The sequence below is a fragment of the Girardinichthys multiradiatus genome, chromosome 13, assembly GCF_021462225.1.
Source record: "Girardinichthys multiradiatus isolate DD_20200921_A chromosome 13, DD_fGirMul_XY1, whole genome shotgun sequence".
Lineage (NCBI taxonomy): Eukaryota > Metazoa > Chordata > Actinopteri > Cyprinodontiformes > Goodeidae > Girardinichthys > Girardinichthys multiradiatus.
Genome location: NC_061806.1, coordinates 43418982 through 43445172, shown reverse-complemented (window position 1 = coordinate 43445172; position 26191 = coordinate 43418982). Strand labels below are relative to the sequence as shown.

The 26191-nt window shown below is 43.0% G+C and overlaps 3 protein-coding genes across 3 annotated transcripts in view; 1 reads left to right on the top strand and 2 right to left on the bottom strand.

Moving 5' to 3' along the window:
- pkhd1l1.1 (PKHD1 like 1, tandem duplicate 1) overlaps positions 1–6316 on the bottom strand; it is a 57737-nt gene extending 51421 nt beyond the window's left edge. Inside the window, exons 1-13 of the mRNA XM_047382816.1 lie at positions 6231–6316; positions 6011–6088; positions 4310–4454; positions 4119–4227; positions 3976–4033; positions 3797–3890; positions 2962–3015; positions 2788–2861; positions 2662–2704; positions 1680–1750; positions 1488–1598; positions 630–880; positions 433–445 (exon numbers count right to left, since the gene is read on the bottom strand). Coding sequence (XP_047238772.1) covers positions 433–445; positions 630–880; positions 1488–1598; positions 1680–1750; positions 2662–2704; positions 2788–2861; positions 2962–3015; positions 3797–3890; positions 3976–4033; positions 4119–4227; positions 4310–4454; positions 6011–6088; positions 6231–6285 — 1156 coding nt within the window. The 5' untranslated portion in view covers positions 6286–6316. The remainder of the gene's footprint in view (positions 1–432; positions 446–629; positions 881–1487; positions 1599–1679; positions 1751–2661; positions 2705–2787; positions 2862–2961; positions 3016–3796; positions 3891–3975; positions 4034–4118; positions 4228–4309; positions 4455–6010; positions 6089–6230) is intronic.
- Positions 6317–10370: 4054 nt separating this feature from the next.
- On the bottom strand, positions 10371–15379 carry LOC124879553 (transcription and mRNA export factor ENY2). Its single transcript, XM_047384184.1, has 4 exons — positions 15181–15379; positions 14997–15067; positions 12539–12613; positions 10371–10590 (listed from the first exon to the last, which is right to left on the bottom strand). Exons 1-4 carry the CDS (start codon positions 15246–15248, stop codon positions 10514–10516), a joined length of 291 nt encoding a protein of 96 aa, XP_047240140.1. The 5' UTR covers positions 15249–15379; the 3' UTR covers positions 10371–10513.
- A 188-nt stretch (positions 15380–15567) lies between these two features.
- nudcd1 (NudC domain containing 1) overlaps positions 15568–26191 on the top strand; it is a 35163-nt gene continuing 24539 nt past the window's right edge. The window contains exons 1-5 of the mRNA XM_047384183.1: positions 15568–15782; positions 17831–17985; positions 20696–20881; positions 22289–22472; positions 22871–23053. Of these exons, the coding sequence (XP_047240139.1) occupies positions 15668–15782; positions 17831–17985; positions 20696–20881; positions 22289–22472; positions 22871–23053 (823 nt within the window). The 5' untranslated portion in view covers positions 15568–15667. The remainder of the gene's footprint in view (positions 15783–17830; positions 17986–20695; positions 20882–22288; positions 22473–22870; positions 23054–26191) is intronic.

Below are 26191 nucleotides of genomic sequence, written 5' to 3'. Positions count from 1 at the left end.
AAAATGTAACTGGATCTGAGTAAGCCAAGCTGTTGTGTTGATGTACAAATAATCAGGAGGGTTTTCTCAGACGGAAATCTGTCATATCTGTGAGGAGCATAATATTAGCCTCAAGGACAACCACACATTATATCTGTCCTCTTTTTAATGTAAAGTTCCACTTTGACTCTGTGAGAAGCAGAGAAAATCCACAAAAGGTCAAAGTGTTTGAAATCATTAAGAGACCAAAACTACTCTGACGGTCATGCACATGATGTGTGGATGGAAACTTCTGATCACAACTGTTCATGGGAGAAATTGCATAATTTGAATTACATTCAAATCTTATTAAAATCAAGTTGCATGAGACCAAACATACCCTTATAGTTGGCAGATTCTCATGTTGACGCCTTTTTTGTACACTTATTTTTAGTCTTGATTTAAAAAACAAACCTGAGTCATCCACCTGGGCCAGTCAGAGAAGCAGGTCCTTATGTGACTAAATATAAAGTTTCAGTTTTGTTTTTGTCTTTTTAGAAATGTCAAAGTATAAAAGCATGAGGGTGAATACTGTTCTATGTGTTGCACAATTAAAAAGTGGTTTGTCATCACTGTCTGATAACAGATTATTTGTTCTGCTCCATCGAAACCCAGCGAGGCTTGATGATCCGACAACAGTTTGGTGCTTTGATGACAGATGGAGCTCCTCCAGGAGTCATGCTAACTGACGTCAGTCTCATAATGACACAAGTCGGCTGCAGAGTGGCTGCTTCACCAGACAGACAGAAAGATGCCGCTCTGTTCTCACCGGGGTACGTCTTCCTGTCCTCGTTCACCCGTCGTTCAGCCGTCCTGCAGGTGATTCTGTCATCGGCGACACTCTGGACTTCACAGGGCAGCCCTGCAGACATAAATCACACAAATCAACACGATCTAAGGAGAAACATCAAACATTTAGGTTTTTCTGAAAGCACTTTGATAGTTAAACTTTAAAGGTCAAAACTAAGACCAACTTTTCAATGAGCTGATATTGATATGCAGTGAAAGTCGGTTAACATTAAAACAAATCCTTTTAGCCTAGGTCTATCCAGGGTTTACATCGCCTCCGGCCCGTGCACCGGAACCAACCCTGGATGCCTTGATGAATCTTTTACAAAGTGCATTTTCATTTTTCTTAATGCATTAATTATATCTTCCTCCATTCATCCACCCATCCTGTCCCTTTAGTGATCAGCAGTCTGCAGCATGTTAAATCAACCACAGCCAGCTGAACCACTGTCGTCATGGTCTGCTGAGTCTCCAAGACCTAACAGATTCCTTCCTTCCCTCTGTGACACGTTTCTTTTGTCTGAAGTCTTCATGCATTATGTTGTGTTAAAAGCATTATCTCCACTGCCGGACGTTAATGACATTCCTCTGTTCAAGCTGAACATTGTGTATTGTCATCTTTTAGGAAAACAGGTTCTGACAACGTTTTAAAAAGTTTCCACTCTGATGGTCACATTTACCTCCAACAAGAACTCTTGCGGGCTCATCGGTCTGGTCGAAGAAGCGGCCGTGGATGGTTAGCAGAGTTCCTCCCGTGATGCTACCCTTCGATGGAGAAACTCCGGTCACCTCTGGGCAGGAAGCACAGAGACATTTCCCACAGGCTGCAGAGGAAGAGGGTCTCAAATATGATGCCTTTCTTTTTAACGTACCTGCAAACGTTTGGAACATGGAGAGTTTGGACAAAGATGAAACCCAGTAAAGGTTCTTTTCTGTAGAACTCCTAAAAATCAAAAAGAACAAACAGTAAAAATTAAAAAGGGACACATAGGGAAGTGATAACATTATATCTGAGTTTAGAATAAGGGTATCAGGCATATTCTCACTGAAACCTTGAGTACTTGGCCCTAAAATAAGTTATTATTTAATCATTTCTTTCTGATTGCTTTAAGGAAAATGTTGCTTTCAACCTGATGCTGCATTTTTTACATGAGTATGAAGATTTGCGGCGCTGTTAAGCTGCCTTGATCGGCATGCCTTCGCAACACTGGGTGGAATTATTATTAAGGTCCCTCTGTAACTAGTGACAGCTTGGTTTGTGTTGCTGGCAATAATTGCTAAGGTGATGCTGAACTCTACCGGTCCATCATGGCGACAAGAGAGCGGAGAAAAAGCCAAACCTTTTAATTTAGCCACCGATGCATGTTCAGACCTTCATCTATGGTCCTGAGCTGTTGGTCATGGCTGAAAAGATGAGATTGCAAAACACGAGCTGCTGAAATGAGCTTCTTGTGCAGGAAGGCTGGGTTCACCCTAAGGGATGGAGTCATAGGGGGATGAGGTCTGAGTACAGACTGCTTCTTCACATGAGAAGGTACCAGCAAAGGTAGTTTGGGCATCAGGTAATGATGCTTTCTACATGGCTTCCTGGGAAGGTTTTCAGACATGTTGGGAGGAAGTGTCGGGTAACTAAGAGGGAAGGCCTCCAGAGCTCTGTTTCAGCTGGAACACAAGTCCACAGTGGGTTAATCGTCACTTCATGGTGAGGGAAAAATTCGCCTTTAATTCAAGTATCAATTTCTTTCATTTATCAATTCAATTTCATAGCGACAGGTGGAACTTTCAGGTATGAAACCACAGGTTTCATTCCAGAGCGTTTTAAACTTTATCTATCGGCTCTGAACAGAACCTCACCTTCCATAATCACTGTCCAGGATGTAGCTCATGTTGTGATGACCTGTGGGAAACAAAACACAGCTGATGAATTGCTGTTGTGTCAGTTTAAAAGGTAAACAATTTGCCATTTGTGCAGCATCTTACCTACATACGTCCCCATCATCATACAGCTCATGTAGCCCCAGGAGGCAGTTTCAGAGTCCAGCTGCAGGTTGTACCTTCACACACAGACACCATTGAATTAAATCTGGTTCTTTGCCACAAGGATCTGAATGATCGAGCCGAACATCACTGAACATCAACAGCCAGACCACTTACAGTTCATCTGAATTAGGCTTCAGCAGCACACAGGGCATTCCTCCCATGTAGGATCTACAGGAAAGGAGATCAGGTAAGGTGTTTATTTCATAAACACCTGAATAACACAAGGTTTAAATGGAGGACCAATGTTGTTCAGATTAACCAATCAGATCACAAGTGTTAGATCAATTGGGGCTTTAATACTGTGATATCGATAAGGTGCATTTACCTGCCTTTCCTTGGAAAAATGTAAATGTATTTATGTAAACAGTATACAGAGCCTTGAAAAAGTATTCACACCCACTGAACTTTGTCCCATTCCTTTCAGTCACATGCTTTACCGTATTTTATGGGGATATTACAAAAAGTTTGGCTAAACTGTGGAGTGGATTTTTTATATTTTTTCAAAAGGAAATCTGAAAAGTGTGACATGCATTAGTATTCAGCCCACTCCTGCTTTCAATAATTCATTATTTTTATTATTTGCTTTACTGGTGACTAATTTCATACAAGACTTCTTAGTGCTTTCTTCTTGCTACTCTTCCATAAAGACCAGATTTGTGGAGAGCACGATTAATAGTTGTCCTGTGAACAGAGTCTTCCACCTGAGCTGTGGATTTTCTGATGTTTAACAGTGATAAAATGATGAAACCCTCTTCAAACTTCTTCACTACTCTGTCACATCCCGGAGGTGTGTTCCTCCTATTTTCGAGATTTAGAGATTTTTTCTTTACTTTTGCTCTACAGTCATTTACATGTTGTTTTGGAAATTTAGAAGGACCATTTTGAGGAGTTGACCTTTATCCCATGGCTGATGGGAAATGATTTAAATTCATTTGTAAAATTTCCACACCTCAGAAATCTGACGTTGAGGCCATTGGAGCTCAGGTCTGTGTTGCTTCCGTACACATCGGAGTAGATCCGTCCTCGGATTGTGAGCAAAGTTCCTGCAGGTGAGTTTAAATTAATTGGTTTAAAATGAAAAGGTTAAACTGGACCCGCTTGGGTCCCAGCATGCTGTACAGGTTGTACCTGGGAGGCCGGTGACTGGACTCAGGGAGTAGATGGTTGGGGTGCGCCACCAGCGGGTCTGAGAACAGTTTCAGAGAAATAAAAATCAGTTGGTTGAGATAAAACCAGAATTAGCAATCTGTGGGTTAACTGGTGAAACCTACATAGAAGCTGCAGCTGTATGGTTTGTAATCGCCGTTGCAGATTTTGTTGTCAGGAATGGGAACGCCATCCACACTGACACGGACCAAATACTGATCTTCTGGCATTGCTCTGTTATGGAACAACAATCATTACGATTTAGAGATGATAAGTGAACCATGAAGAGTCCCTGTGGCCAGGTGTGTTTGTGTACCTGGTGTAACACATGATCTGGTTCCCGTGCGTGGAGTCTCGCTCCACATCGCAGGGGACCGACAGTGTCTCCGACACCAGAGTCACCCGGTTCCCAAACTGGTCATCTGGAGGATTTAACTGGAACTGACGCTCCTGAGCAAAACCTGGGAAAGTACAACATGAACGCCTCGTGAAGTCTGAACTCCCACTATGAAAGTCGGAGTTTGCCGGGCAGCCCTGAGATCGGTATCTTTTTTCAAGGTCCACTTGTGGGAAATGTAGTGAAAGTCTGAGATTTAAAGAATTTATTTTCTATTTTAGCAGTTTGTTTCTCATAAAAACAGCGGAGCACAAAGCGCTGCAAAATATCTCTTTATTCTTTTAATAACTGCAAGAGAAATACGTCGTTATTGGTTCATAATGCTAATAGTTAGCAGCACAGCTATTAACAAATCCAACTGTTTTTCCAACTACTTGGAAGAGACAGCATTCCCAGATCCGAACGAACTGGGCTGACCTTTTTCAGATGCGTGGGAAAACTGCTGATATTTGGAGGAGGTGTTGAAGGGCATCACACCTTCAAGGATTAACATTATATCCTAATTATTAGTAATATTCTCTGAAAACCCGTAACCTGTTAGTTGAAGGGTTAACACCAACCCTGCTTCAACCCAAACCCACCAAACTAATGTAGACGTTTCATAGGACCAGCAGTCAACCTGGATGACGTTTACAGCAGAGGTCCTCTAGTCCTCGCTGGATTTTACTGCTTTAAATGTAGAATCTGTTCTCTGTAGATTACAGGACATTTAGTTCATCCCGTCAATTCATGGAAGGAGAAATTACCAACAAAATATTCTGGAGTAAAATGATGACTAAACAGACCCGCAGTTTCTGATCTGTCATGTCAGTAAAGGTCCATTTTTCTGTTTTTAGGAACCCAGAACACATTAGATCCGCTGTGGTTAGATGGGTCAACGATGACTGCGTTGTTCCACTAATATGGTACAATAATCCTGTAATTATTCCTGGAAACCTGATCTGTGACTCTCAGCTGACTTGTACAAACATAACAAAGTAAAAAAATAAAAAAATGAAGCTGAAAAAATAAATAAATAAATTATGATGTAAATTCCTAACTAAATATGTAATATTTTGATGAAACAACGTTAGATTTTTAAAAGGATCCGTAAATCCATGTAGATCCAAAACTTAAAGAGTTTTGCATGTTTGCCTTATTAAAAAAAAGAAATCCAGTTCAGTTCAGCCCAGATTCATTTAGGCTTGGTTGAAAGAACCGGAAAAGCTCCCGGTCTTTTCTCTACAGTAAGAACAGGATTTGGGTCACTCTGTCTTTAATGTATTTAACCAAGTTTAATAAAGGAATTAAAAGCAGATTTGGGCAGAACAAAGTCTACTATGAAATTAACCAGAATCCAGAAAAGTTTCACTGTTTCATTTTCTGGTAATATTTCAGCCCTAATTTGATATACAAATGTGCATCAACTGCCTTCCTGGGGGCCACATTTGAATCATTACAGATGGGGGGCCACACAAAATCAGTCCAGGAGCTGCAAATGGCCCTCGGGCTGCGCTTTAGACTCTTCTTTTCTAAATTACAGCCGTCAATCAGCATTACATCAGTAAAATAAAAGTCATGACTGTTTTAATAATGCAAACTTCTCCAACCATCATAGCCTGGTCTGCCTGCAGCTCTTACCATCTCCAGTGATGGTGAGTCTTGTTGCTCCTGCAATGCTTCCTGTGTGGGGAGTGACCCACCTGACCCTCTGAGCACCTGAGATAAAGAAAGTTAGACACGGCAGGGGTTAAATCATCTGAGCTGGGACAGAAGGGAATGCTCTGGGAGATTTGGGCTCATTGGAGAACACGAAGAACTAGGTTTAAATGAAGCATATCAACTCTGTCATGTTTCTTACAGCAGCAGCACCAGAGAATGATGAGGATAGCCGCTGGCCTCCACAAGGACTCCATCCTGGAGAATTCCCAGATTTCCTTGCTGCTCCACCCGCACGTTTCTGCACTGGGAAATAGGGGAATGATTCAGCCAAAATATTAAAAGAAATATCCACCTCTCTTTTAAATTTGGTTAATTTTGTCATTTTAAAAACAAAAAATTAAAAGTGTGGAAAAAAGTTTAAAACCTGTACATCCTGGAAATTATTCAATAGTTGTTTGAAAATAAGCAAACTTACCTTCTGTCAGTCAGAAACCAAAGCTGAGCTCTTAAAAGGATCAGACAGAAGTAAACATCTAGACAGGTGGACCGACTGTTTATATGGTGATGAAGGCTCCGCCTATCAACTGGGGGTGGTAGGAGTGTGAACTGGTCCCAGTCAGATAGGCCTGCCTGCAGGTCTGCTATTACCAAACCTGCAGAAGGTCTCAGAGTGAAAATTGCTTTTGTGAAAGGAAGCTGAGTCACAGCAGATCAGAATCTCAGATGCAAAGAAGAAACTCCTAGGAAACCTGTAAGATCCTCATATCATTTCAAAGTGCTAAATACAAGCCTTCTGTTAATGAATACTGAATTATACATGATTATTTATTGTGATTATGTCTTTCTGTTGTCCCTTTTCTCATTAATATAGAAACACTAAATTATATCTACACCAAATTAATGAAAGGATAAAAAATAGAAAAATCATGTGTTTGTCTCTGTTTTAGGGCCTTCAGAATAAATGTAAACCATAAGTCAAGTGTGAAAACAAGAGAGGAAACAGAATGATTATTCTCTCAGTGACAAAAGCCACTGAAGCCGCAGTAAGTAACCTTTGTAAAAATGTATATTCTTTTACTTATTTGTTAAAACTGTCACTATGTCCTGACAGTAGAATATTTGACAGGTGATCTGTACAAAATCCAGCTCCTCTGGCTCCTCCCAGTGGTCACACTGCCGTTTACAGAAAACTAGTTAATTTGCTCTTTCTGGTCATTTTTCCGTCTAAATATTGCATCAGATTTCTAATTGTCAACCTTCACACAAAAACAGGGAGGAAAAATACTTCCCGTCAGCTCATGTTGGGGAAAACATCGATAATCCTGACGTCTCACCCTGACCCACAGTCACACTGAGTGGCGCCAGCAGGGATGATCACAACTTCAGCTACAGATGAATATCTGACTTTATTGAACCAGGAAAAATGTACCATTATTCAGACAATCATGCCTCCCTGCACACTGTCTCATTAATTTGATGCTTCTGATAAAGCAGCAGATAGAAGTGTGTGTTCAGACTGGCTGTTTTGCTTTAGATCAGGCTTTAACAGCAGCATTCTTCTTCTAAACAACTCTAGCAGGCACACAAAGACCAACAGCACTGTATTGTATGAAGACAACACCCCCCCACCCTGCCAACGCAAGAAAATGAAAGACTTACAGCACAAATCAGCCCCTGTCATTGTTTCTAAAGCCTGGACAATCAGCACAGAATGTCTTTCTGTCAGAAACGGGAACAAAAGCAGGCATGTTGTCCTGCAGGTTCAGTGAGAATATCAGAGCATCTCACTCATCCTCCTCTGATGGACGTGACTCTGCATAAAACAGCAGAATAATAAGCCAAACTACTGCAGCATCAGACCATTTTCTACTGGTGTTTCACCACCATTGATTTCCTCTAATCAAAGAATAAAAAGGCCTTAAACTCCAACTAAAAGTTGTGAATTTATTGAGCACTCAGATGTGTCCACTTTTATCCATCCTCCTGCTGGGACATAAACAGAAGCATAGCATCCAGGAGGCATCTTGATCAGATGAACCACCTCCACTGATCTCAAATGTGGAGTCCAGCCATCATTTCTGCTGCCTGGATCCAGTATTGGGTTCTTTCAGCCATGATCCATATTTTAGGAGCATTGGTGAGGGATGCAACATTGATGGAGCAGTAGATCCTTCACCTTTCAGCTCAGCTCCTTCACCAACACAGACCAGAGCAACATCCATGTTATTCTGATCCATCTATCATCTCCTGCTCCTCCCTTCAGGAACACCAGGAACCTTGATCTGGTCTGACTGACACTGGGCAGAACCTCCACCAGCAGGAAGCGTTACACCTCTTTCCAGTCGAGAACCAGAACCTCAGACTGAGAAGAGCTGACTCCCTGATGGTATGACGCCAAGATGTTTCCTCAGCTTCATCTCATGTGTTACTCATTTGGAGACAGAAACGAGATTCCTATGATCAGAATCAGGGTCTGAATTGGACCCATCAGTAACCTGATGTCTTATCCGGTCCTCATGACCACAGAGAATCCTTTCCAGCCCAGCAGAGCGTAAACCACCCTTTATTTCTACAGTCAGACATCCCTTAAAAATGCTCTGGTAAAACCCTGCTGAGAGAACAGACCATGACGGTTCAGCAGGAGCAGATCTTCACAACGTGCTGCATCCACAACACTAGCGATTGGACCCAGAGAAATAGCATAGCAGCTCTGCTCCTCACCACCAATACAGGGATGCTCTGCTAGTTTTTATTGAAACGTGGAGAAAATTCTTTTTTCAACTTTCTGTTCAACTAAAAGCTAAATCAACAAATTATTTGAACCAATAGCTGAGCTAGATGGTTTATGTGGAGTTAATTAAACCATCCTGATCACAGTTTGAATGTAGCAGGGCTCTAACTGAACATTTTATTTAGGTAAAAGGAGAAAATGATGGAAATAGCATCATTTGGTGAGAGAACAAATCCAACTGTTATTCTGTTCATATTTAACAGTTTATAGTACCAAACAATGTACATTTTTAGTCGTTTTGGCTTCAAGAGGCCCCAAAATGAAAGTCAGATCCAGTTTAAAGCCTCCAAGGCTGCAGTCAGAGACTCCCAATCATATACTGACTTCAGCTGCCTATGCTGACCTTTCCAGCTCAGCTGTGACGAAAATGTTGGGAAGGTGAGAATTCCCCCTCAGTTTGTATGATTTAAGGAGAAAACCTGGAAGTGAATTGAAACATTTACCGATGTTCTTACTGTGGTCCATGCTGAAGAAGCTTCAGACGTTCTGACAGCACTGGAGGGGTCAAAGGTTCAGCGTTGGTTCAGTCCACTTTACAGGAGTCTGAAATCCTAATGCAAGGTTTTTCCACACTTATTTTTGCTACACTTCCTGTGAATGTATGAGTATACCAAGCATAGACTATATTAGGGTTTCAACTCCCCAACTATTTTTACCTGTTTCAGGTGGACCCAGACTCAGCATGTCAGATCTTCACATCCATCACAGCCTGAGTGTCTGAGGGTAGATGTTCAGAGAAGTTCCAGTCTGACACCAAATGTTAGAAAATCCTTGAACTTATTTAAAACAAAGAACCTTCATCCAGCTCCACAATCCAGAGTTGCCTCCACAGACTTTACTGAGCAGAGAAGAAGCCTGATTTAACCTCAGCAGAGGAGTCAGCTTCTCCAGACTCAGAGGATTATGGGATGGACCATCACACAGTGGGAACAAGGATCAGTTCTCTATATGCTGCCTTCAGGACCACATCTTCTCCAGGGAAGTTCATGCATGCATCTTTCTTGAAGATGATGAAAAACCACTTTCCAAAGGCCTGGTTCAGGAAGAGGATGGTACAGCTGCTGAACTGGTTGAAGTTCTAACCTGTCCCCAGCAGAAGATACTGGAGACAACCCCACAATTATGGACACCTTCAGAAATGTTTGCCAGAAGAAGGGGAGAAAATGACACCTGGAATTCCTCCTGAATTGGGATCCTCAATGACAGAAGAAATGTTGGAATGGGAACGTTGGAGCAGGAAAAACAACTTTTTACTTTTTACGTATGTACTGGTGTCTGAAATACAAGACCGGAAGAATTTCTTGGCTTCAGACTGATTCAACTCAACAGATGAAAAATTAAGCATTTTGTAAATGTTAATAAATTGGAAGTATTTGTTTAAGTAAACCCAGTTCATCTGAGTGAGACACTCTCTGAATTCCTGCCCAACACTCTGCGTCCTCAGTGTGACAGACAAACAACATTTCTGTCATAACTTCTACATTTTTATTTTTGGAACATGTCTGTCATCAGGATGTCTGACGCCATCAGACAGGAACACAAACAGACTCCACACATGGCAGAACTTTATTGGTTTTCTTCCAAAACAGCAGCAAAACACACAGCAGAAAATAAAATCGCCATCAGGCAATAGTCACAAGTCGAACAAACATCAGTTCAGATTTTATTCACAGTAACTGGAGGAGTGGTCCTCACAGCGCAGCGTGTTGAACCAGGAAAGCTCGGATTCTCTGCAGGAGTTCTTTCTTCACGCTGTCCGGTACGAGCGCTGCACAGGAACACAAGCACAGAGCCATGATGTGCAACACACACCAATACAACAGCACTACACACACCTGTCAGCAGACAACACAGCTGAATGTTAGGAGGTCTGAGCTCCTTAAACAGTTCATTGAGGCTAAGACTAACGAGCTGTTTAAGGCTAAATTTATCCATTACAATCTGAGAAGCTTTTAGGACAAACTGCTCCGCTTCCTCAAGATTTTCTCCAGAGGACAGAACCTGGTTGTCTGCTGTGTGTGTGGTCAGGTTGTTACACACACCTGTCTGTTCCTGTCTTCTCACTGCCACTCATTTTAGCTCAATAAAAAATGACGTGAAAACATGACGGTGATTTTAAAGCGGTAGTGTCCAAACTTTTTACACTGAACAAAACCGCCAGATTAAAAATACTCAGAGGCTAAATTATTTTAGTGTAGATATTGCTCAGCAGTTAATTGAAACATTAAATATTTAATGAAACAAAGTAGAAAAGAATAAATTATTGTCGGCCAGAAAAAGGGTCTCAGACTTTGAATAAAATAATTTGTAGATTTTTGGTCTAGAAAATGTTTGGAGTTTAATTCCAGCAACAAAAGGAGAACTTTCTCCTCTTTAACCAGGTTTAACGAGTGGGTGTTCCCAAGCCTGTTTCAGAGCAAGAAAGTGCTGAATATTTAAAGAAAAATGCTTCTGCATCAGCCCCTTTGGAACTGCCTCGGACCGGGCTGAACTTTGGACACGCCTGCTTTAAAGTCCAGTTGAAACGCGTAAACGGAAACATCTTCCAATGAGAGACGCTTCGTTACAAGTTCTCTGTTATTTTAAAGAAACAAAAAATAGGAGAGAAACAAACACACAAATCTTTTCAATTATGGCCTAAACTTGGTTTAATGCACCTTTCAGGCATAGCATTATGACCAGCATTGGCAATCAGACTGCTCTGCAGCTCTGGGGCTCCACAAAGCATTTAAACAATGTTCTCAGATGTCAACTGACCAGATAAACTCATGCTAACTGTACCCAGATCACACATCACCACGGAGACTTTATTACATATTAATATTGTAGGGTCGTTAGGGTCAGAACCAGCCACGTTTAACAGCTCCAGCCTGTGTGTGTCTAGTTTTTTAGAGCAAGTTGGATGCTGATCATCTCACACCTGGACTCAGGAGAACCTGGCTGAGACGCACAGACCTCAGAATCTCCAGGAATGTTTCATTATCTCAGGATTTGTGATTAATTAATGAAATCATGTCTGAGAATGATTTCTTTTCCCATTTGTTCAGTTTCTCTTGAAAAACCACCAATCAGATTTCTTTATTTTCTAAAGCCATCATGTATTTTTGGCTGATAAATGTATTTGTTTTTATTCTTATTGTTGGTTAATTAAAAGTTCATTTGCTGAATGACCCATTTAAATGTTAACTGATCTCATAAAGTGAGACAGATTCAATGAGTCCAGTTTCTGTGGGGTCTGTTTGTTCTGCAGAATCTGGATTCAAAGCTTAGATTTCATGGCTCAAATATGACTTTATGGAAATGTATTTATCTTTTAAAATATAATAAAGTACCACTTCTGATATTCTTGGGCTGCTTTTTTAGCCTAAAGTATTTATTTTTCACTAAACTTGATCATATCTGGATTTCTTTCTCTAAAGATGGTAGTTATATGTACCAGTAGTTGGGTGATTTTTACTTATTACTTCCTGGATTTCCCTGTTTGGAGAACCTGGTTTAAATTTAATTTCCATACATCCAACATGAACAATTAGGATACTTTGGCTCAATCCAATCCAGGGTTAGAAGTGGCTGAGGTGCAATCATTAGGATCATTTCAAGTCTTCTGAGCTAAGGTTGGGGTTTGTTAGACATAACCCCGTCCCTTCTACAGTGCAGTGATGATTATTTGTGTCCTGCTTCCTCCCCCTGCTGTTGTGTTTGAAGCGGTGCGCTACCTCGGCCTTTCGGCGTCACCTCTGTGACGAGGTCCTCCACCGTGACGTGCTCCAGGCCTTTCTCTCTGATCACATCTGCAGGTTTATTCATCACAAACATCCAGTCAGTGTTAGGGGAAAATCAATCACTTTTTATAAATCATTTGGTCTTCAGCAAGTTTGAAGCTGAATTAAATCCAACCTGCGATAAAAACACAACTCAGGACATTTTACGTCCTCTCCTTATTTAACAAATATTCAGCTGAAATGCAGAAGCTGTCGGTTAATGATCATTTTCCAGTAAATGATTGGAAGTAAAACAAGATGCTAAAAAGGCCAGCACTTGTATAGTGCTTTATCAGGTCCCTAGAGACCCCAAAACGCCTTCCTCTATAATCAGTCATTCATCCATTCATCCACTACAGTGGTGAGCTACATTATAACCACAGCTGCCCCAGGCAGACTGGCAGAAGTTAGGCTGCAAACAAGGTTAGGGGTTCAAACCTGCAACCCACTGGTTACAGGATGAACTCCCACCACTTGAGCCCCAGCCGCCCCTATATGTGAATAAGTGAAAATGTTTAATTCTCCAGGCTTTATTCCTTTTAGCGTTGATTTATCTGTGACATCCGTTCTTTTTAATCTGACATATTTATTAATCCAACTCACTCACTGTGACAGTTTCTGAGTTAGTGACAGATGCTTTTGGACTCCACATCTTACAGAACATCGTTTTGACCTGGCCCTGCGGTTAAACTGGGTCTGGTTTAAATATCCAACACAGAATTATTTATTGAACTTATACAAACAACCTCAAAGATGGAAAAATGACAAAGTTTCAGTTTTGTAAAATTCAGGATAATTTAGTCTAGACTGGACAGTTCTAAGTGTTAAATACTGTAGAACAGGGAGGTTCTAGTTCAGTCTGGATCCTAAAATATGACACTGCTTAAAAGGTTGAAAAGAAAAACCGGAAAAGTAACTGCTTCCACGGGAATTAAAGGGAAACTGTCAGTCAGGAGCTTCTGATTAAATACATTAATTAACGGATCATCATCAGAGTGAGAACCTCCATCCCAGCAGCAGTTTGTCAGTTTGCTGCTATTGACCATAAAGGTTAACATAATCCCAAGATGGGAAGACATCAGCAATGACCTCAGAGAAGAAACTATTGCTGCTCAGCAGCCTGTGAAGGTCATCTCCAAACTATCTGAAGTCCATCATTCAACAGAGAAGAAGATTCATCCCAAGAGGAAAACGTCTCAGACAGCTGCCTATCTTCCCAGGAGTGGATGACCCAGCAGATTCAGCCCAAGGTCAGAGTGTGAAGGTCAGAGAAATGACCAAAAACCCAAGAGCTCCATCTCTGACTCTACAGGCCTCAGTTAGCAGGTTAAAGGTTAGCGCTCGTGACACTGAACGGTATGGCTGTTTGAAAGAACTGAAGGAGGAAGCCTCTTGTCTCTAAAAGCAAGATGGTGGCAGGACTTGGGTTGCAAAGCTGCATCTGAATGAAGGAGAAGACTTCTGGAACAAGGTCCTCTGGACAGATGAGACCAAAGTAGAGATGTTTTGGACCATGTTGGACAGAACTATGCTTCAGTGTCCCAATGCCAAACTCCTACACTTTTCACCAAGTGTGACCTTGGAAAAAATAGATGGTGAGTAAAACTCTTTTGGACAAAATATCTACTTAAAAGTAAAATAAAGGAAGATTTACTTCCTCAGATTGATACGTCAGATTTCCTCAGATTTTTGCAACGAATGTCTAAACTTGTTAAACTTCAGTCATTTTATTAAGTGTGATCTAAAACTATGGCTATGTGCATGTTTGTGCACAAGTAAACAAAATCAACTGAACACTTAAGCATTTATGTTGCAAGGTTTAAAAATGTTTTCTGTCAGAAAACAAAAAGAGGAACAACATCTGGAATCAAAGATTGTTCCAGTCTATTTCCTTTATGCCAAATGTGTAAGCAAATTTTATATTTTCCATTCTTTTGAAGAGCCTTTAGGAACCCTGGTGTTTGGGAAACAACTCCGAGGCAAGGTGCCCAGGTCAGTCACTGACAGGACCATGAACCCCTCTGTATACCAAAGTATTCTAGAGTCCAATGTGAGGCCAAACTGGGTCATTGACAGAACAATGATCCCAAAAACGGTGGCTGAAAAGCAAAAAAAAAAAACAGAAAAAACAAAATCAAGGAGCTACAATGGCCTAGTCAAAGTCCAGCATCAACCTAATGCAAATACTGTGATGGGACCTTCAGAGAGCTGTGAAGAAACCTGAATGAACAGAAGCACCAGTGGTAGGCAGAGTTATGTGAGAGACGAGACTGATAAGTCAGACAGAAAATGACGGTTCAGTTACTGCTGCTGGACTCTTTTAAATACATTCTGAGCCTCTTGATGGATGAAAATGATGAAAATGTTGAGTTTTCTAAGCTGCTATAGAATAAAATGATGTTGGAAATGACACCTTTGCAGTGAGCTTTCAGCTGATCCTTCCATCCACACTCCACCAGTTTGGCCCTGAGGAGCTCCTTTAGCCTGCAGACACGCAGTTTCACCACAAACACATTTAATAAATGACTTTTACTATTTTACCATCATCATCTTTGTCTCTGCAGAGGAACCAGTCATAACTATCTGCGCAGACTCACCTCTCCCTCTCTCCCATCTCTATCAGCTTCTGGTTGATGGCCGCTCTCATCTGGTACTCTTTGCTCATGATCTGCTCGGAACCGAACGCATACAACAGAAATGTGGGCTTAAGGCAGCACTGTGGTTAAAGCCCGAACATACCGTTAAATCTTCCCTTTGCTAGGTCGGACCTCCGGACGACCTGAAGCTTGATGGTTCCGCTGGGAACAGATTCGCAATAAAGGACCTTTCGGTCCACTAATGGACTCATTTCTTTCAGAAAAAAACATTCTATAGAATATTAAATACACACACAATTATTCTTATATTCAAAAATCATGTTTAAAACGTGTTTCTGAGATAAATAGACCAAGAACTCAACCTCCCATGATGCACCTGAAGGTCCGCCCTGAAGTGGCTCCGTGTGGAATCTTTTATCGCCAACATTGTTCATCAGCAGTTTGGGCTGTGTCCGGTCTGGAAACAAGTTATTAGCATTTAACACTCATGGCTGAGGCTAACTACACCTTGAAGGTCAACAAAGACCTGCTGGACCCGAACTTTGAGAGTTACAGGCTGTCTCTGGACCCCATCCCGACCTACACCGTGGACCTGGACGCAGGTGAGGGACTGTGTTAGCAGTCAGAGGGAACTGACTGATGGTCTAGGTTTATCAAGTTGAATTCAGAAACATTTAGTCCGAGTCTCTAGGACTTGAGAATAAAAATCAGTCTCATCTAGACCTGTTCTAAGGTGGTTCAGATTTAACTTCCAAGCTGCCAGACTTCCGTATAATAAATTACAGTGGATCAGCTGTTCTCCAGGCGCTCTGGAGGCCCTCCGGAGCTTTCTTTGGGCTTTGGCTGCTTTTTCACTCACTCTCAGTCCTGTTAGCTGAAATCTTTCATCTGGACCCAGACTAACAGAGTCGTGGTTCTGTTGGTCCGTTTTATGCCTTTAAGCCTCAGTGATCTGCATTTTGTGAGATTTAAACATAAAACAGTAAGAGAGACATTTAACAGCTTCTTTATTACCAAAGAACAAAACAAACGGTGACCTTCTCATCCAGGCCTGATCTGAAGAGATTCTCCTTCTTTGCCTCCAAGCTTTTTTTCTGTAATAATTTGAATGGATCTGGATCAGAAGTTCTCCAGGCTTTCTGAAGGTGTTTCTAAATAATTCACAGCTGTTTATTTAAGAAAGCTAGAAAGAAGGCAGAACTTCTCTCATTTAGAAGGTTTTTGCAGTTAGGTGGAAGGAACCTCTTCTGCAAAGCTAGAACATAATATTTAACATTAATAGAGGAGAATAAAACCAAGCCAAGGTTGTTTTTACTGCTGTAGCCACATTAACACAGAGGCATGGATCCACTGAGTTTACCTCTCACTCATATGGACTTTATTTAATACATAAAATTACTTTTATTAACGATGAAATGATGCCTTACTCACCAGTGTTGTTTCTGGGTCGTCCGATTTCAAAGTAACCTTAGAACCCGATCTGTGTTGAGACGCCTGAACCACATCAACGGACTCCTTACGATACAGAGAAGCAGCAGGTCCACTTGGATGATGGAGCTCCTCATCGTGTCTCTGAGTCCGGCCACCCTATGGAGAAAGCACATTTGGGCCGCTTGGATCTGGGTTCTCGTTCTTTCGGTCATGACCCATATCAAAGACCATAGGTGAGGGTCGGAACGTAGACGGACCGGTAAATCGAGATCTTTGCTTTTGGGCTCAGCTCTTTCTCCACCAGAACAAACGGGAGCAGCTGTCACGTTGCTGCAGGAAAAGCCCAAACCCGTCTGACCAGCTCCATCCTACCATGACTCGTTAAGAAGACACCTGAATTGTAAATGGCCTGAATTAATGTAGCACCTTTCCAGTCATATCGACCACTCAAAGCGCTTTACCCTAGAGCCACATTCACCCAGACGCAACCTCTAACACGCTCACTATTCATACACTGATTGCAGATCGATAAGCAATTTGAGGTTAAGTGCCTTGCCCAGGGGCACATCGACATGTGGCAGGAGGAAGCCGGAATTGAGCCCACAACCCTTGGATTGCAAGATGACCACTCTTCTTTTTGAACCTAGATACCTAAACTCCTCTGCTCGAGGCAGACACTGACCCCCGACCCAGAGGGGGCAGTCCACCGTTGTCCAATCCAGAACCATGGCCTCAGACTTACATTAGCTTCCCACTGAGCTGCAAGGCGTTCCAGTGCTTCCTGGAGGTCGTGGCCATTAACCCCTTTCTGGGGTGACGGAGGTTAAAAGATATCAACAACAGTCTTAGGCCCCAGCAAAATAAAAGGTTTAAATCTAAAATAGACACTCTTGCTCCAGTTAAAGGTGCAGATTTGATCACAGAGTGATGCATGGATGCAGCAGCCTGATGTATCTCACATTCAGCTGATTGTGCTCTGCATCAAAATAATATATTTGACCTGTTGGACATTCTTGATGTCCACAGCCAATGAGACGGCGCCAACAGCTCGCTGAGAACGCTGGGGATATGATTCATTATTGCAGTATTCAATAATAATACTGAAAACTCACGTTTTTTTGTATACTGTACAGCCTTAGCTCCCATTGCTGAGAATAAACCCATATTCTGGTTCTATTCATGGTTTGTCCAACCTCTCATGTTCTTCTCTGGGCTGCAGCTGTGGAGGAGGTGAAGCTGAAGGACTCTCAGTACACCCTGGAACACATGCGAGCATTTGGCATGTACAACTACTTGCACCTCGACCCGTGGTATGAAGACAGCGTTTTGTTTGTAGACTGCCGAGGGCGGGTTCTGAGCCTCACTGTGACCCTGGTGAGTCTCTCTGTGTTTTTATTTTTGGTCTCTTTGCTGTTTTTGCTCCATAGATGTTAAATAAATAATTACAGTGTTCTGGTGGAAACATTTCCAGCTTATTCCTTAATTCTTCCTCTCTGGTTTCAGGCTGAAATCTTTTACCTTCAGTGGGGCTGAGTCATCAGTAGGTGGCGATGTTGTCCAACAACAGCAGTGTTGCCTTATTATTCTGACTGGTTGATGATTTCCTGCTGATGATGTTAAATTAGAGGGAGTCTGAGGGTTTCTGTGGAGGTTCTGTTCCGTCCAGGGTCTGCTGCAGATAATAAAGTTAATGTGTTTTTGGTTAATCACAGGAGTGATTATAGCAATGACTCTTGGTTCTGATCCAGGTTTGTCACTGTTACTGAGCAGCTTTTATGTCTCTGAAGTCACAGACTGTAATCAGAGATAATGATGCTGCTTTTTTGTGTAAACTGAAGAAAATGATGATCATCCCACTTTTATCCCATGAGTCAGTGTTTCTGCCTTTCAGCGGCGCCATTAAAGGAAGCTCGTTGTGGCTCTAAATCCTGAAGACCGTGTTAATTAGGATGTAATTAGAAGGTGTTTCATGCACGGTTCAGGGGTTGGATGTTGGAGAGATGAAGCAGAGAGCTGCAGCAGGGATCCGATTGCAGCTGCAGAACCATCTGTCAGGTGTTTATCTCCTTAATGTAACCAGATTATTACCCAGATTATCCAACAGTTGAAGCCTTCAGCTTCTCTGTGAATCATGAGCATCAGAACCTTCTGGTGTCCTCACACATTTATGTGTGTGTAGTGTTTCCTAGAGGATTTCTGACACATTAAACAGAACTTATAGAATCAGAATCAGATTTATTGCTAAGTTCGTTCATACAAACAAGGAATTTGACTCCGGTACACTTTGCTCCTTTGTTCTGTTTTTGCATTACAGAATAAACATATTTATAATTTACAATATACAAATATACACATATATAATAAAAAGGTACATTTGTAACATCTGTATGCTGTTGTTTTGTTCTCTATTAAATGTTCATCAGAGAAACAGCCTGGGGGAAGAAACTGTCTCTATGGCTGGTTTTAGTAAACAGTGCTCTGTAGCGCCACCTGAAGGTAAAGCTCTGAACAGTTTATGTGCAGGGTGTGTGGGGTCTGCAGAGATTTTAGCAGCTCTTTTCTTGACCCTTGACCTGTATAAGTCCTGGATGGAGGGAAGGTCAGCTCTGATTATTCTCTCTGCAGTCCTGATTATTCGTTGCAGTCTGGACCTGTCCTGTTTGGTGGATGATCCAAACCACACTGAGATGAACGAAGACAGGACAGACTGAATGATGACAGTGTAGAAGATGACCAGCAGCTCCTGTGGAAGGTTGAACTTCTTGAGTTGCCTCAGGAAGTACAGTCTCTGCTGGGCCTTCTTCTGAACAGTGTCTATGTGTGAAGACCATCTCAGGTCCTCAGAGATGGTGGTTCCTAAGAACCTGAAGTGATCCACAGCCGATACAGTGTTGTTGAGGATGGTGAGGGGGGTGTATGGGGGTGGTGTTCTCTGAAAGTCCACCATCATTTCCACAGTCTTGAGTGGGTTCTGTTCCAGATAGTTCTGAAAGCACTAGTGGACCAGCTGATCCACCTGCTGTCTGTATGCAGACTCATCACCGTCCTGGATCAGTCCAATGACAGTGGTGTCATCTGCAAACTTAAGGAGTTTCACGGACGAGTCCGATGAGGTGCAGTCATTTGTGTACAAATGACCTGTTTCTTCAGAACCATCAAAGGTGAAATCCACTGGGAGCGATTGTGGGCGTGTCTCTCTGTACTCTGGGCTCTGATTGGTCAGAAAAGCCCAACAGCAGTGGGAGGAAGGAGACAGAAACACCTGCGCTTGGATGGAGAATCTGGATATGAAAGGAGGGTAAACCCAAAAGATTCTGAATATTTCACCGGGTCAGAACCATCATCGCACTCCAAGCTGAACGTTCTGTGGGAAAATCTGAAAAAATCCAAAAACTTAATCTGTGATTTTGGAAAAACTGGTATAACTGGGTCAGATAAAGTCCAACTCCCTGTGACCCGTTTACACTTGGAATGATGGTTCTGATGGAAAGCAATGGAGGTTCAACCAGGACCGGGTTTGTTACTGCTCCTCTAAATCCCATCATTGTGCTTCATAAACGACGTTGGCTCCAGTGTTGGTGCTGTTTGAGGCTCATGTCTGGATGTGTTTGTTTTGGGCTTTTTTGAATGCTGTTGGATCAGCACCGAAGCAGAGGTCACAACAGAAACAGAAGAATATTAAGAAACACAATTAATGCTAAGAAGTGCTTCACCTCCTCATCTGCTTAACGACATCATGAAGAACCCGTGTTTGATTGATGGTTCTGATGGAAAGTATGGCTGAGGTATGGAGGTCCAAACAGGACTTGGCTATTCCTGATCAAGCTGAAGGTTCTGTTGTATTCTACAAGCAGCAAACTGAAAACCATGCAAAGAATGAAAATAATCACTAGTGTCACCCATCCTAATGAACCCAGAACAAACCTGATAACCATAAAACTCATGATATGATTGGACGGATTTAATTTGGGTTGGGACAGAACTGGGATCTATATGACTGCTTGTGAATCGGACCTGTTTGTAATGTGGTTGTTGCTGTTACATTAATCAACTGAAATCTATAATTGTGATAATGTGAATGCAGGACACGGCCCTGGGCAAGCCGAAGGAGGTCTTCAGCATCGGGTCAGAGTCCAGCCAGGGTGAGGACCGGCTCTGCGCCTCCCTCAGCCTTACCTCGGCGACCTGGGTGGTTCTGTCTGACGGCGGCGGCCGGTTACACCTCCTCCGCACCGGCAAGAGGGGTGACAGCTCTCACATGAAGTGGGAAGTAAGTGCAACAGCTGAAGGAATGAACCAGGAGAACCTGCAAAGAACCTAAGGCCCGGTTTAGACAAAAGATGCTGTGAAATCAAAAACTCAGGAACATGAAGCAAGCTCCATCCATCCATCCATCCACCCATCCATCCACCCATCCACCCACCCATCCATCCATCCACCCATCCACCCACCCATCCATCCATCCACCCATCCATCCACCCATCCATCCATCCACCCACCCACCATCCATCCATCCACCCATCCATCCATCCACCCATCCACCCACCCATCCACCCATCCATCCATCCACCCACCCACCATCCATCCATCCACCCATCCATCCACCCATCCACCCACCCATCCACCCATCCACCCATCCATCCACCCATCCATCCATCCATCCATCCACCCATCCATCCACACTTATACCTAAGGGCGGTTTAGAGAGACCAGTTCACAGTCGTGTATTCTGACTGTTGGAGGAAGCTGGAGTACCTGGAGAGAATCCATGCATGGATGGAGAGAACATGCAAACTCCATGCAGAGAGACTCCAGGCTGGGATTTGAACCCAGGGCCTTCTTGCTACAAGGCTGCAGTGCTACCCACTGCACCACTGTGTTTTTTGTATTCATGTTTATGCGTTCATCATCATGTCTGTTAACTTCTGCTTAGCGATCCGGATCAGAGTGCAGCATTTAAGCCATTAGTCTGACAGCATCATTGGACCGAACACCACTCAGAACTATGAGAAAGCCCAAGGAAGTGAAGAATCAAAGATTCTCCTCCTGTTCAAACTGTACATAAGTCCCAGTTATTGAGAGGGTCTCCATTTTATCAGGGTCTGGAAGAAGATCCAAACTGTCCTCCTTACATGAACATTGGTTCGGATGTCCAGGAACCAACGAGGAACCACCAAGGCTCAAACCTGCATGAACTGGAAACTGCTGGAACACCAGTATCCCTGCTGCTAGTGAAACCAGTTTAACATCACCATGGACTGAGATGGTGCAGAACAAGAAAGAAGCTCCTGCTCCAGAATAGACACCTCCAGGCTGGACTCCAGAAGTCCACATGGACAAACCAAATGGGTTCTGGAGAAAGGTTTGGTGGTCAGGCGAATGAGAAAAGGGATTTTTGGTAGCGTTAAGCATGGTGGTGGCAGCATCATGCTCTGTGGTTGGCTGGCTGCCAATGGTACTGCTGCATGAAATAACTCATCTTCTAGTTCACCTCAAACCAACAGCTAGATGGTTTAAACTTGGACCCAGTTGGGTTTTCCAACAGGACAATGACCCGAAACACAGATCCAAACAGGTTCTGGACTGGAGAAAGCAGGATAACACCAAACTTTAGGGAAGCTTTGTTCTGTTCTCACGGCCTTAATTAACTTCACGTCCAATGATCCGGTTCCTACAGGTTCTGTTCAGCGAACGCATGGGGGAGCCGTTCACCATCCTGCACAGCGTCTCACACATCCAGGCCGGCGTGCACGCCGTGGAGGTGCTGCTGCTGCGCGTCCAGACGGACCCACAGGAAACCAAAGGAAGCGGATACTCTGTGTTTCTGGAGTGGATCACAGTGGGCAGCGCCGCAGGACACGGTGGGTGGTGTGGGGACTTCTCTTATGAATCTGTGAAATGATTTGAATGAAAGTGCAGACGGATATGAGCTGCTGCATCCCAGAAGATCAGCAGGAAGGATTCTCATTAAAGTTCCTGACATTTGCTGAGGAGGAAATCTGCTCTGGTTAATAAATCAGATATTAAATCATTCAGACAGGAGCAGCCTCTGGAGATTTATAGAGAATGAAAGATGCAGCAGTTTGATATCTGCAGACCTCAGATGAATCCTGATGAAAGAAATAAAACCACTTCTTTCATCAGGATTCTCATCAGAAAATGTCCCAGCAGCTGAAGAACCTCCTCAAAACAGAAAGTCACCTCTGTTTAAAAACCTGCTTTAATCCTCATCATCAGATCTTTTGGTTTCCACCTACAGGTCAGGAGAGGAAGTACGAGGTGAGGAAGAGGAGGGTCCTCAGAGGGAAGTCGGTGCCTCATTACGCAGCTGTGGAGCCACAGGGGAAGGGACTGATGGTGGCCTCAGAGAAACCGTTTGTCTTCACACATGTGGATGGTCGTCCTGTGGAGCAGCCGGAGCCCATGGTGGTGGAGAAGACAGGTGGGTCGCAGTGGCTGATGGGAAATCTGACAGGAAGCTGCCAGACTGATCTCACTTTTATTGTTTAGATGTTTAAATATGTGAATTAGTTGACAGACCTTCAGCTTTCAGTCATTTTGTTGGGATTTTATCTGACAGACCAACACAAAGTTGTGAACTTGACAGAAAAGCTCCTAAAATCTGAAAAGTGTGGTGTGCATTCAGCCCCCTGAGTCAGTGCTGTGTAGAACCACCTTTGTCTGCAGGTCCAGTTGTGGATCTTTTAGGGTTTGTCTCAACCAGCTTTGAACATCTACAGACTGAACGTTTCTCCATTCTTCTTTGTGGAACATCTCAAGCTCATTCAGTTTGGATGGAAAACATCTGTGAACATCAGTTTTCCAGTCTTGTCACAGATTCTTTATTTTATTTAGATCTGGACTTTGACTAGGCCATTCTAATACATGCTTTGATGTAAACCACCCATTGTATCTCTGGCTGTATGATCTGGGTGGTTTTCCTGCTGGAAGGTGGACCTCCACCCCGATTTCGGGTCTTCTGCAGCTTCTAGCAGGTTTCTTCCAGGATTGTCCTGGATTTAGGTCCATCCATCTCCATAACTAAAAATTGTCCTGTGGACAGATTCTCTCATCTAAGCTGTGGATCTCTGCAGCTCCTCCAGAGCTACCATGGACCTCTTGGCTGCTCCTCCGAGGAATGCTTTCCTTACCTGGCCTGTTAGTTAAGGTGGACGTCCATGTCTTGGTAGGTCAGTGGGTGGTCCATCTTCTTCATGATGCTGTTTGTTCTCTAATGTTCTCTGGAGAACCTCTGGTGCCAGAAAGAGAACTTCTGCAGTTAGACTTGGATTCAGTTCCACACAGGGGACTCTTTGGTGACTTCTGAAGGCACCTGGCTGCACGTGGTTTTATTTCCTCCATTAGAGGAAAGGGGGCTGAGGATGCACACCAAACTTCAGATATGATTTGTAGAAATATTACAAATATTATTATAATATGAGAGAAAATGCATGGAGAGTGAATACTTTTCCAGGGCTCAGTAAAATCCAGGTCATAGGCTGTGTGAGCTGAGTGGGTCAGAGTGCCAGTTCTCAGAACCCGACCTGCGTGTGGACAAAAACTAAGACAACAGACTCTGAGATATGAGAGGAACCTGCATCGGTCCAGAGCAGCAGAACACGCTGAGTCGGCTGCAGGATCCTGTGGTTCTGATCAGATGGAGTCGCTGAGGAACACGGATACATTTCCAGGCCATTTCTTCCTGTTCCAGCTCAGGGAAAGAGGACAAACTAAAAGCTCATTTCAAACTTATCCAAAGTCATTATTAAAATGTCTTAAATCATCAAAATATCAAATTTTAGAGGTGGCTTGAGCAGAATAGGCTCATAAACAGAACACTTGTGTCTTTAAGGCTCAGATATTCATTAAATAAAACTGCAGATGAAGGACTGAAATTAAACAGCAGAATCCTGTTTTACCATAAAGCTCCGGTTGTTCAGTGTTGCCTGTAGATGCTGTCTGAACCTAGACTGCACAGAATGAGGAAAAACACCCAATATGCATTCTGAGTTACACATATTTAGTGAAAATGTCCCTCTTCATATATGATGCCCCACTCAGGAACCAGACCCGGGACACTTCAACTCTTCTTCTGCAGAATTTCTTGCTTCTCATGTTTTTAACAGGTGCTAAAAAATGTCGAAAAGAAATCTGAACTCCCCTGAGTTCACACATGAGCTCTAAAATAAGCCGAGTTAAATTTGACTTCTGGGTTCTTCCTAAAAAGCATTCTAGATGACAGGGATGTTATGGAGGAGATTAATAGTCAGCAGGTGGCGCTGTAGGCTGCTTTCTACAAGGCTGTGGAATATTTCTCTGCATTAAGTAAGAATAAAGCCTTCTGTGCAGGATATCTGAAGCAGCTTTTAATCAGTTTTCTCTAATTGCCAACATCTGTAATCTGCAGGACTGGATCTCAGGATGAGAGATGAAATGTAGAAAGGCCACATGAGGCGCCTGGTGGAGGAGAAACACACATTTCTTTCAGATGCTTTACCTGATTCAGTTTCCTGTTAAAGCCAAAGGTGCCATCAGCCAATCATGTTGCAGAGTGTCCAGACGTCCACTGCAAACCAAGATTCAATCGAATTGTATTTTAACGAGCAAATTTAGGAAGAAATTTCCTGTAGCCAGACCGAGTTTATCACTATTTTCTCCAATGTCCGGGTGTTGTCTACAGGGAACATTTATGTCAGTTTTCTGTCAATTTCACCACCAACTCAGTCATTGGAAGGTGTTACTTGTTAGGGCACAACTTTTCCTTTCTCTAGGTTTTTCCAAAGCTGTGGGCACGTTGGCGCTGTGGGTAGCACTGCTACCTTGCAGCAAGAAGGTCCTGGGTTCGAATCCCCATCTGGGGTCTTTCTGCATGGAGTTTGCATGTTCTCCCTGTGCGTGTGTGGGTTCCCTCTGGGTGGACTGTCCACAAACATGACTGTTCGGTTCATCCAAAATGTCCTTAGAGCCATGTGTGGGTGCATGCTTGTCCAGTGTTTACACCGCCTGTCACCAAATGACTGCTAGAGATGGGTAGCAGCCCAAGGTCAAAGCGTGAAGCTCAGAGAAATGATCAAAGACCCCAGAGCTCCATCTCAGACTCCACTGGCCTCACTTAGAAGGTTAAAGGTCATGACAGGACAGTTAAAAACAGGGTTGAAGAAGAAAGAAAGCCTCTTCTCTCTAGAAACAAGATGGCAGCAGGACTTAGGCTGCAAAGCTGCATCTGAATGAAGGACAAGACTTCTGGAACGATGCACTCTGGGCAGATGGGACCAAAGCAGAGATGTTGGACCATAATGGACAGAACCATGCTTTGTTTTCTCCAACCAGCACAAACACTTCAAACATCTACTACTATTAGAATCAAACGTGAGTCCATCTGGGTTATGAATGGGACACTGATCTCAAACACAGCAGCAGATCTGCATCAGAATGGCTGAAGAAGAGGTTCTACAAGCTGCTGGATCAAGGATGGATTCTGCGATAAGGCAGATGGTGGTATTTAATGTTTATGATGTTAACAATCCATCAAACATCAAGAGCTGAAAAAAGTCAGTAAAACCCACTGAGACACATCTTA

Excerpts from the sequence above, each read along its gene's own strand:
- LOC124879553 (XM_047384184.1), bottom strand. The coding sequence starts at position 15,248 with ATGAGCAAAGAGTACCAGATGAGAGCGGCCATCAACCAGAAGCTGATA. Across the intron at positions 15,068-15,180 it reads GAGATGGGAGAGAGGGAGAG|GCTAAAGGAGCTCCTCAGGG; the intron begins GTGAGTCTGCGC and ends GCGTGTCTGCAG. Across the intron at positions 12,614-14,996 it reads GCTGAAAGCTCACTGCAAAG|ATGTGATCAGAGAGAAAGGC; the intron begins GTGTCATTTCCA and ends ATAAACCTGCAG.